This window comes from Sinocyclocheilus grahami, unplaced genomic scaffold (genome assembly GCF_001515645.1).
Source record: "Sinocyclocheilus grahami isolate Dianchi unplaced genomic scaffold, SAMN03320097.WGS_v1.1 scaffold114.1, whole genome shotgun sequence".
Taxonomy (NCBI): Eukaryota; Metazoa; Chordata; class Actinopteri; order Cypriniformes; family Cyprinidae; genus Sinocyclocheilus; species Sinocyclocheilus grahami.
This window is the reverse complement of record NW_015505293.1, coordinates 452,722-465,243: the sequence shown is the minus strand read 5'-3', so window position 1 is coordinate 465,243 and position 12,522 is coordinate 452,722. Positions and strand designations below refer to the sequence as shown.

At 39.3% G+C, this 12,522-nt stretch overlaps 1 protein-coding gene across 1 annotated transcript in view; it reads right to left on the bottom strand.

Moving 5' to 3' along the window:
- fgf10a (fibroblast growth factor 10a) overlaps positions 1–12,192 on the bottom strand; it is a 16,527-nt gene extending 4,335 nt beyond the window's left edge. The window contains exon 1 of the mRNA XM_016277679.1: positions 11,312–12,192. Within this exon, the coding sequence (XP_016133165.1) occupies positions 11,312–11,618 (307 nt within the window). The 5' untranslated portion in view covers positions 11,619–12,192. The remainder of the gene's footprint in view (positions 1–11,311) is intronic.
- Between the last annotated feature and the right edge of the window lie 330 nt (positions 12,193–12,522).

Here is a 12,522-nt window from a genome sequence, read left to right as displayed (position 1 = left end):
TATATATATATATATATATATATATATATATATATACATACTGTAATATGTGACCCTGGACCACAAAAAAACAGTCATGAGGGTACATTTTTTCTAAATTGAGATTTATACATTATCTGAAAGCTAAATGAGCTGGATAAATGAGCTTTCCATTGTTTTGTTAGGATAGGGCAATATTTGGCCGAGATACAACTATTTGAAAATCTGGAATCTGAGGGTGCAAAAAAATCTAAATACTGAGAAAATCGCCTTTAAAATTGTCCAAATGATGTCCTTAGCAATGCATAGTACTAATCAAAAATTAAGTTTTTATATATTTACAGTAGGAAATTGACAAAATATCTTCATGAAACATGATCTTTACTTAATATCCTAATGATGTTTTGCATAAAAGAAAAACTAATCATTTTGACCCATACAGTGTATTGTTGAGTTTCTGTTCATTTATAAAACTCTTATCGGGAAAACGACATTATATTTACAGTCACTTCTTAATATTCATAATACAAGTCGTAATTTGCTCTCTAGTAGTTTCATTAATTTCTGCATACCTAAAGTCCGTACATCCTTTGGCCGTTGCTCTTTTCAGTTTTCTGTTGCATATGATTGGAATCATCTGCAGCAGACTTTAAAGCTTAGTTCATTTATCTTGCTCTCTTCCTTTAAAAATTTAAGCCAGTCAATAGTACAAGACCATTGTACTTGTTTTTAGTTATCTGTTTGTTTTTATATGTTATTGTTTACAATTGTGTTATTTGTAATTTTATTATGTTTTTTATTGTATTGTACCTGCTTTTTATGCTGCCTCTTGGCCAGGTCGTCATTGTAAATGAGAAATGGTTCTCAACTGACTTACCTGGTTAAATAAATGTTAATTAAATTAAATTAAGTTGGCTATTGCTACAAATATCCCCCAGCGACTTAAGACTGCTTTTGTGGTCCAGGGTCACATATACATAATGAAAATAATTGTGGCTTTATATGTCAGTCAGATGGCCTACTCCAGCAAAAAGTCACTATATTGCATATCTACTTTCAGAACTATGTAAAACCCTCTGTATCTTGGATGATTTGTAAATGCCTAACATTGAAATCAGAGTTTTGTGATGCAAAGGAATTGAATCCACACCTGTGGATCAGGAGCGTAAGCGCTGCTACAACAGGAGGATTAAGTGGATCTGAAGGCAGTTACTCCACATGGGCTCAGGTTGCAATCACCAAGAGAAGATGTAAAGAGACCTAGTCTTCTATCCTCTCTCCTCCCTCGCCTCAGGTTCATGAGCAAGAGCGACAGAATAAAAGGAGGGGGCTCAGAGATGGGATCACAGGCTTGGTAGGATTAAGGAGGAATAATCCATGATCAAAGAGTAATAGAGTGGACAAAAGCAATGGAATGGCTGCCCAAAATGACACAAGCGCATATAAATTTTGACCAGAAATCCCAAACACCGATCATGCAGTTGCACCCATCCCTATGCGAGTGATGTCATGTCATGTGTGCAAACAACATGTCATGTCTACAGTAAATTTGGTGGCTGCTCTTTAAAGCGTGCTATGTCAAAATAAAGCCTGAATCGTCTGGCAGAAAGCACCTGTTTGTTTTCGGCTATTTGATGTGGTCTGTCAAACCAAAAAACACTGGAGTCTTTTTTTTTTTTACGACTCCCTCACGAGTCCCAGGAGTGTTTCTCATGTCTGCATTGAAGCTGAAATACAGGTCTGCAACAAAAGGCTGGATTTACAAAACCAAAACATCTCTCAGGCATCTAAGCAACAGGTCTCTCTGCATGCTTTCTTCTTCCACACCATAAACATTGAAGATCTGCCCCTCTTTCATTTCAGATTTCTGCCAAATACCAGTTATTTAATGTGAGATTTGACCTAAAAGTACAGAGAAATGTTTTAAGCCCAGTGTCTGAAATGCAGTAAGCTCTCAAGCACATATCTAATCAACATTTTTAAGACATTACCAAGAACAACAGCTGTGCGTGCAACAAGTCTGTTACGGTTTTATTTCGGCTCATTAAAGTGCTTACGCGCAGTCATGTAAGAGTTAAACCTCAACAAACCTCTACAGTAGTGCTTCTCAAACTTAATCAGTAACTGCAGACCACCTCAAGTCTGAGAGAAACCCCAACAACATGAAAACAATTACTTGCAGTTTTGAACAGCATACAAATCGTCCTTAGTTTAAAAACAATCCTATAACTAATAACTATCAGTTCTGAATAATACTGAGTAATCATCAAAGTAGCAGAAGCCCTTCATCACAAATGAGTATTTTTAAATGATTTAAGATGCTTAATGCTTAATTTATTTTTATTTCCGTTTTAATAACTTTAGTGCTTCAGCTTAAACTTTTTTTATTTGCCAAGGCAACATTTCTAACTTTCATTGAAGCTTTAAATCTAATATTTATATTTTCTTTGAATTCAGTTTTTTTAGATCTATTATTTATAACATTTGTATTTTTTATTATAAACTTTATTTAAAAAAATAATTAATAATATTTTAAATAAATAATAAAGGGCTTCTGCTACTACAATAATGTGCTTGATGGTTATTAGTTATAAGCAATGTTTTTTTTTATTATTTATTTATTATTTTATGTCAGCCAATCAACTCACAGGCCCTTATTTTTTATATATATTTTATATATGAATTATTTGTTTTATATTATCAGCCAGAAAATCTCGCCGGCCACTTAGAATCTCTCACACAGCACAGTTTGAGAACGGCCGCTCTACAGACAGCAAAGTCTTGACTCATAAGAGCGTGATTACTTTTAAACAGTTTTCCTGGCAGACCCAATGTTTTGTTACATCTATATCACGGCGCTCTGGTATTCTGACAAACACGATTTCACTGCCTGCATTATTCAAAGCACTAGCCAAGGCATTCTCTTAAAAAAAAAAAAAAAGCTAGAGAATTTAATTTTTTCTTTGCGGAGCAACCTAATTCTCCAAGTATTCTTGTCTTACTCCCCGTTAGGGCTCGGATTACAAAGACTTAAAAGCCTCAGCTTTTTAACAAGCCCAGCCCCACCTTACTCAAACCCTGCCTGTGAGCGGCCATGTGACATTACACTGCCCATGGCCCAACGGTGGTCCAGAGAGTCCCACCCAAAGCCTAGCGTGATCTTCCCTCAGTAGACTAGGCTCTTGCTCCAGGCTCTGTAGGTGGCCGCCCCCCTTCCCGCTTAACGGCGTTCAATGTTTTCTTGGCAGGGTGACAGAACTCAGGTTATCGCATCTTGTAGTAATTAAAAAAAAAAACACAGCCTCATATGTGTAGCCTTGTGCAACCTGCATCACCACCAAAGCCTGCGAGAGAGTGAAAGAGACCCCCATCCACTTCAAATGTATTTGAAAACAACAATTTTCATCAGGCAGACGGACTTTTCCTTAGCAGCGTTCCGATTGGCTCGTTTACAGATGTCAAAATAATAATCTTACTAGCACTCGGGAACCCTCAACTGCTTGTCAGCTCTCCACACTCTCTTCCACTCTTTTTCTGGAAGCAAAGACTGAATAAGTCAAGTCATATATTACACCAGGGTGCTTAATTGTCCTGGGAACCTTGGACCGCCACAGCTCTGACACGCACGTCTTTTCAATTAACCCCCTGCCTACAGGACCATAAAGTGAAAAGGGTCCCCATTAAAAGGCATCTTTGCTGCTGACCCATCATTGGCTTCTGATGACAGTGACTTGGACCTTTGATCTGGGCTCCACGGGCCCCTGGCTCCTGGGCTCATGGAGATCAGTGGACAGGTCTGGGGGGCCGGTCTCATTATCCCATCCTAGCTCTGCTGAAATACACTGCAAAAACGTGTTCCCCCCGTTAGTTAGTAAGGCAGTTGTTAAGTTTAGGTATTGGGTAGGATTAGAGATGTAGAATAAGGTCATGTAGAATAAGGCATTAATATGTGCTTAATTACTACTAATAACCCCCCCAATACAAATATCTAAACATTCTTAAATAAAGATACTTTTACTTGACAGGCAAAATGACTTAAGGTGAAAAAGCTGAAAAAAACGTCAGAAAAATACACGGTAACACTTTAGAATGGGGAACACTTATTCACTATTAACTATGACATTTCCCTCAATAAATTCCTAATTTGCTGCTTATTAATAGTTAGTAAGGCAGTTGTTAAGTTTAGGTATTGGGTAGGATTAGAGATGTAGAATAAGGACATGTAGAATAAGGCATTAATATGTGCTTAATTACTACTAATAAATGGCTAATATTCTAGTATTATGCATGCTAATAAGCAACTAGTTAAGAGACCCTAAAATAAATACACTTTATTCAAAGGGAAAACAAGTTTATTTTTCTTACCCCACTGGCCATTTGTTCTTGTTTTAAGCATGAAGTCACTTAATTTTACGATATTATATCTTAGTTTTCTGGAAGTAAATGTTTCTCAAGTAAATGTATCTTGATTTAAGAATGTTCAGAAATTTTACTTAAAAACAAGACAAATACTGTGTAAGAATATATTTTTTTGCAGCGTAGAGCAACTTTGGATGAACTCAGACTAGAAGGACTGTAAATATGTTTGTATGCAGTCCTTTTGAAGATTTTAGGACCTCCGTTCCGCCTATTGTTTGTTGGATTGTATGGAGAAATGCAACGTTTTTATGTTAAAAGCTACAAAACAGATCAGATGATGATAACCTGACGCTCTTGATCACGTAAAAACAAAATCCATGAAGATTGTTTTTAAATGAGCCTTTCAAGATGGTTTACAGAAAGCATATGTGGCCTCTGTAGACAGACTCAGAATAGCTATACTTTTTTCAGAGCTGTGTTAAAAGCTTAGTGAAGAATGATGATTTTTCTTAAAACAATTTTGTTCATTTTTTCAGCACCTCATAAACAGGCTTTAATTACTGATTTTCCTACTGAAATTTGCTAATAGAGCACAATGCAAACTCACTGGTAAAGAGAGTTATGCAATCTGTTCTCCCTCACATCCACCAGTTTATCGTCTGAGATCTTACAGTAACTCCATTGCACATCTGCCTCTAAATATCTGTCTTTAGGGCTCTAGATCCATATCTTTGGCCAAAACATAATGACCAGCCTGCTAAACCAAGCACACACTACAAGGTGCGAGAGTGGGAAGCAAAAGTCAAATGTTGCATTTTTGGTTTACAATTGTAACAAAGTCTGCGACTGTGCACACAAGAAACAGTAACTCTTTAAGTGTGCGCATGCAGTCTTCTGTCTTGCAGTGTGTGCTTGGCCTAAAGAAAAACATTGGATTGCATTTAAAAAGCTAAAAGGGACACATGATTTAAGGCCAGTGACTTGCCCAATGGATGATGTGTATTTGAATACACGATAACATTACGGTTCTCAGGGGCATATGGTTCAAATGTGCATGTCTTTAGTCTGAGCTTAAAACACAAGAACCAGCTCTATTTCATATTACGTAATGCATCCTCGGACAGTAGTGAAAACAGTAGTGCTGTTCTCCCACTATAAATCTGCTAAAATGTGACTCATTGAAAGAGCACATAAAGAAGAGAAAGTCAGAAAATTAGTACAATTCTTCTTTCTCTCTTCCAGTTGCTAGGCATACTCAGAGCCCCTATATAATGGGTTGTTTTGAGATTTACATGTACACACATATTTTGTTTCACAGCAGAAAAAAAATGATGACAGAATTTCCATTTTTGGATGAATTATTATCCCTAAACTCTTCACATATTTCATGTTATTCCAGACCATCAGAGCATGTTAATTATCATGTTTTTGTTTGACTAAGTGTCCAGGCATTTGTTAACCACCCTGCACACTGTCAGAGGACTGAAGATTTTGTGCTCAACTAATTTTTGATGACAGACAGATTTGTTCAGTGTTTGCATTGCCTGGGCAATGAAACCACTGAAACACTTTGCGCACATGCAACCATGCATGCATCATCCCAAACACACACCTAACATACCCAAACATCCAGACAACCTTCTGTGGTGGCAAACAGTTTCCAACCTCATCCTAAATGTCAGAGCAAACACCCATCCTAGTGGGAACCAATGCAAGACCACTCAAACTTCCTGCTCACTTCTTTGACAGGCCAGATGCATCTCTGCTTACACTGGTACTCATCTCTCTTCAGTGCTTTGATGCGCCAACCGCCGCCATCTGTTCAAGCACACATCGCTTAGGAATTCCCCTTGGAGCTTGTGAGAAGATGTGTTTAAGGAAAGCTTCACCCTGCTCTCATTTGTCCAGTATTGTAGCATATTAAACACTTAACAGATTTATAGGACACTGAAAGACCTTGCAAAGTCGTTCCCTCAGTCTTTCCTGTTTAATGGCTTGATAAACATAAAAAGAACAACATGTGTTTGTAGATATCACAGTTATCATAACTAAACTCCCTGTACCTGGCTTCTTACTCTGTAAACTGCTCAATGATCACCTCAAAGCTTATAGTTTCCTGAAAACAATTCCAAAACAATTGTCGTCTCACTGGTTTGTGGGCAAGTGTGCTTTTAGTCACCGTCTGTTGGAAATCAGACAGATCACAGCAGAAAAGAGACAGTGCTGTTTCTCCCCAGAACTTCTCATGGCACAAATGGTGCTCTGCTTTAGATAATGGGGTCAGAGGTTAGGCATACATCTGGTCTTCTGCTCCTCTAAGTTGAACTTTCAGAAGGGAAAAGCTGGATGTATTAACTAGATGAAGATGTTGAACTGCTACTACAAAATATACACGTGTTGTGGGTATAACAACATGGTCTTTAAAAACATGATCTTTTACCTCGTTTTACATTTTAAAATGATAAAATACAAATTATGGCACATGAATTTTTAAAATCATACTCCTTCAAGCATGAAGTGCTTAAAACCACTTTCACAATAACTCATATATAATAGTTGTAGATCAGTGTGAGCATCTGTTCAAACATATTAGCTATTAAAATAAATGAGACACTATTTTTAATAAAATTTTATTATATTTTAACATTATAAATGTCTTTACTGTAACTTTTGATCAGTTTATTAGGTAATTTCTGAATAAAAGTAATAAAATCTTACTGAACCCAAACTTTTGAACAGTAGTGAAGATGGAACAAACATAATAGAACAATGGACAGCTTATAAGTAAACATGTCAAAGCTATCAGCATATTGCATTTTTGAGGGCCAGGTATCTTGAAGTGATCCTTAAAATGTCTTGTAAAAACCTGCTCTGTTATTTATGAATCAGAAAGGAGAAAGTCTATAAGGACACAGAGGTTAAAGAGAATGAAATGCTGACACTAACCTTTTGCACACCAGCTCAATCCTCATAAGTCATTTTTATTACTTGTGTGGTTGGGATTTCCCACAGGAGCTATAAACGGGCACCATAACCACAGAGAGCACACACACACACACACCTGAAGAGTGCCATCCATGTGGCCAGGGCCAGCAACATGTCATTTAAATTCACACATTGCACATGTTCATTCACACCAGTGAGTCATTTTACAACTACATTTGAGCTGTAAAGCAGGAGGTAACTGAATAAACCAATGTTATGGTGAACATGCAGTCACATAGATTATAAATCTGTGATCAGATATCATATGAAAATGATCACTAACTAGTAAGGCTGCACAATTAATCACTGTGTCAAAATGTTTTGTTTGCAACATGCTTTTTTGCAGTGGTTTGGCACTATGACCAATCACAGACATGTTCACTATGCGCATGAATGCAACAAAGGCGTTTAATGAGTCTACAGGCCTATCAGTAACAAAAACTGGTCATAGTGAGTGAGAATACTTCACTTCGGTTCATGGTGGCACTAAAAATTAAGGTGAAGTACCGAAGTCAAGAGCATTGTGGGCCATTTAGTTTTTTTGTTGTTGGAATTGGCTAGATGCAATTTGTAAATAAAAGACTGAATAATGGTGTATTAAACAGAAATACATATTTAAATATATATATATTAATAATAATAATAATAATTTGCTCCGCTTGTATGCAGATGTCCCATGTAAATATTTTAATGTACGTTTTTTTAAATAGAAATTAATAATATCAATTTCAAATATAAGGGACATTTATGATTTTGTCAATCATACCCATACTAACCAGCAAGTCGTTTCCTTCCATGCTAGTTTCTAACACTTGGCAGAATAGGCTTATTCATCTTTCTTTCTCATTAAAATGGCAAAACAACTTTTATACAAGGTAAACTGACAGAAGCTGATGGAACGCTGGAGGAAAAACAAGTTATGAACATTAACATTCATTCAGCAAACAAAAGCAAGGGTTTGTTTGCTATATAGTTGATAAGGTTCAGCCTAACGCATACAAAGAAACTCAACACCTGAAATAAACAGATTAATTTATATTCTCTCATGGAGAAAAACAATCTTCAAGTGTGCCACTCTGACCAAAGCTAACGGAGTTTGGCCTAGAAACACCTCATTAGACCAGCAATAATCTGTATTCTTAATTGAGCCCTATTAGATTAAACTGACCCCAAATGGAGTGAGAGACATATAATGACCGCTGGCCTGACCCTTGTTTGATCTGCTGCCCAAGAGCTGACACGATGATTGGAAAGACCCCTGCACTTTAGACCTTACGATTCAACCAGTAGTTGAACTCTGATCGAACAAATCCCCTCAATCAAAGCTGTCAAAGACTAATGATCCTCATTAACAATTTCCTCCGGCCATGCCAACACCAAAGGTTTTGCGCTCGTGTTGATGCTGACTTTTTCATCAGCGCCGTGTGATAAACACAAAACAATCGCGCAGAAGAAAGAAAAGGCAAACAAGATCAAAACAGGAAAAGAAAGATTGAACTCCGGCCGGTCCGTGTGAGAGCTTTTGCATCACAGTGAGCTTGTTGTTAGGCTCGCTCAATACACCGAGGACAGCTCCGAGTTCCAGCATGGGGTGCTGTTTCCAAAAATGTCTTGGGGGAGACACAATGTGACAAAAGTGATATTGAGCTGATGGATTCTGAAAGGAAATCAAACAATATGGGTGGGATAGGATTTCAAACTGCACATAGACAGGTCTTTTGTGGACTTGAAAACTAAAGAAGGCTGGACTTGAGAACTCAAACATGGACAAAGAGACTCTCTGACTGGGAGTTTGAATCTGGGAAATGTAACAATCTATCATACTTAGGCTCTCTGCAAATATTTTTCCACATCAAATATGCAAAACAAATATTGGCCCTCTCATAAAATACGGGTTTTTGATTTACTGCAAGTGTTTACAGGGGTGTAAATGTAAATTTTGCATCAAGATGTGACATTTTATATGTGCATTGCTGGTAAATAGGCTACATTAATGTCTCGTTAAAATAAAATACGTCATTTCTTCTACTTTGTGCTTTTCCAAAAGTATATTCTGTAACTCATCCAAAACAGAAAAACTACTGACCTTGAGTTCATTCGACTGTTAATTTCAGCATAACGCAAAGTGTGCTTTTCATAAACATTAAATGTGGAAGTTAAAAATATATTTTTAAAAATTGAGTTTGACAGCTCATATCTGTTCACAGTCTTGATAAAATTCAGCTCTATTCAAACACCGGGCCTTCAAACACAAAGATAATTGTCGACATGACGTCAGTCTATATACAATAACACGCCGTGCTGTTCATGGGAATATTCTTTTTGTTAACTCAAGAGAAATATTATACCACAAAAGGGACTGGTTCCTTTTAAAATTCCAGTGGCTCCAACTGGAGTAAAATCATTTGAGGATGTTTTGATGTTTCAAGTACATGATGATACATAACATAGCAAGCCACTCATTTCTGCCCTTTTTACGGGCAACAACAATGGTCTCTGATTACAGAATAAATCAAACAAACATGCTTGTCGTAAACGCCGCACACTACCATTTCACCGTGCCGCTGTTTTAAAGCGAGGGATGCAGGGAGCACTGCTGCTACCTTGTGGGCACCAGAGGCCCTTCAAATTAAATTATAGCGCCCGCAAAAAAAGCAGGGAAAGCGGAGGGATGGCAGAGGTCCAATCTGTTTTGGAGAAATGATCCATTCACCAACAAGTGGTTCCCCTTTGCTATGCCTCCCGCAGACATTCCAGGCCATATCCACACTTCAGATATATCAGCACTGAAACGAGAAGTGAATCCCCACTGAAACTCAGTGCATCTGGCCGGAACATTATTACCAGTATGCTTCATGCCTAAGGGTCATTGTGGGAGCTAACAAGGATAGTGCATTTTTTTTACATGTGGTAAGCGAGTGGCGGGAATCTTTTAACATGTACAGCATTCACTGGCATAGGGAAAAGTACAAAAACATGGCATATGATATGTAGATTTTTAAATTTTCAACAGGCATGATAGATATCAATTTATAATTTTTTTCTATTTAAATTACATTTAAAAAAAGCTAGCACACATTTATTCATTTATTTTCAAACATGCATTAATAAATATAAATGTAAATGTTTAATGTCTACAACACTAGACCTAACAGTGTCCAGCTTTCTGGACAAACTCTTTGATGGTAGTTGAAAGCCTTCCAGAACTCTTCAAGCCTGGTCTTGGATTTATTAAGAGACTTTCTGTGCAGCACATTTAAGAGGCAGTTCGGCTAATTGAAATACCCACAGCCATGTCTTGCGGAGTTCCAGCACACCATAGTCTAAAAAAGTCAAGCAGCACGCACATGGGACCCATATGTCAAAGCCTTTTTTATTAGCGGCAATGTGTGTGCAATCTACTAACGAAAAAGTGCAGAGGGAGATTTGGGAGTGTGGTGACCAGGTGCTTCGAGCTCCCTGCCGGGGGTCTGGACATGCCACAAAGTGTAAAGTTAAAATTCTTCTGATTATTTATGAATGAACACGATAACACGTTCAACAGAAAAACGAACCACCTGACATGTGCTTGAAATTAATAAAATCTCAAAAGTAAGCCATTTGTTGCAGCGACTAGGGAGTTATGACGAGCAGGAGTAATAAAGATAACTGATGGACTGCGTGATGTTCGGGAGTAACTTCTAATGGTTTGCGCATTTTACAGAAAAAGAAAGGCTCCCCTGGTAATTTCATATTGGTTCCAGGAAACCTGCTATGAATAAATCTGCACTCTGAAACCTAAGGACCAACATTAGAGCCGACTGCCCCTCAGCAACGCGTGCAAAGCCCAACTCCACACAGCAGCTCGCGCCCACCAACATCAGGTAAGGTTTATATTATCTGCTGGATGTTTGACTGTGAAATCAAAGGAGGCAGGAAATAAGCAGTGCCATTTCTTCTATGGGACCCACATGTGAAAGGAAAGAGGATAAAAACGGGCATTACTCACTGTACGGATCGTCCTTGCTTTTGGTGCCGTTGACTTTTCCGTTCTTATCGATCCTGAGAAAGAACTTCTGGTAGGAGAAGAGTTTCCTCTTGCGCACGTCCCCCGTGAGGTGGTTGTAGCTGCGCACATGCCGCCCCACCACGGCAGACGACGAGGAGTTGGTGCCCCTCGGGGCACGTACGGCCCTGTGGGTGTCATGGCAGGCCACAGGCAGAGCCGAACACAGGAGCAGGAGCAGCAGCGGCAGGGAAAGGCAGGACAGACGGAACCAGGCTGAGGCACCCTTAGTCACTTTCCATTTGCACATTGTCCTGGAGCTCGGAAGACTGAGAAGAGCCTCACAGAAAGGTACATGCTGAAGAGCTGGCTGGGAGAAAGGGTGATACCGGGAGGTGAAGCCCAGTGAAGCGTCCGTGGCGGTAGCGTCTGCTTGCGCTGCTCAGGCTGGATCCAGTTCTCCTCGTGTCCAGAAGGAATGTGTCAACATCCATAACTCAAAACACCTCCGCGGGGAACCGCTTCACCTCCTCCTGCTCTCCCACATACAATCCACTGAAAAACCTCTGTTCTGTTGGACCGGGGGAAAACGAGGACAGCAAGAGGCAAAGAAAATGTTCTGGAGAAGAATGGCAAAACGACCCGAATGCAACAGGCCAGCGAATCTGTTCTCGATGAAATGAGAGTAGGAAAAAAGCCTGTAATCCCTGCTGTGTCCAGCTCTCTCAATGTCCCTCTGATTAAGAGTGGGTTTCCTTTCTGCTCACCACTGAAGTGCTGAGAGGATCCTGAGGTGGAGCAGACTGAGCTCTGACACTCCTCTCACCTTATTTATTTGGTTCAGGACCCCAGATGTAATCTCTTTAGCTAATAGGGAGACTATGAAAAGCAGTCGGCTTTGAAGATCTGTGTGTGCGCGTGCAAGTTTTTGCTTGCATGTGTGCGTCAGAATGAGAGGCGACGAGGGGCATTTTTCTTCGCCCCTCTCCTATCTGTCTCACTCTGTTTCTTCCAATTGCCTCACCCACTCTCAGTGTCTCCCTCTCTCTCACTGCCCCTCCCTCTCCGTTCCCTCCCATCTGGGCTGGGAGCCCCATGCGTTGGCCCATACAGGTCTCCTCCGGCTAACTGCTGCAGCCCCCCCCCCCCTTCGTGGCATGTGAGCCTTATCAGGGACACCTGGAGCTGATTGCCGCTTTTCCCCTCATTTACTG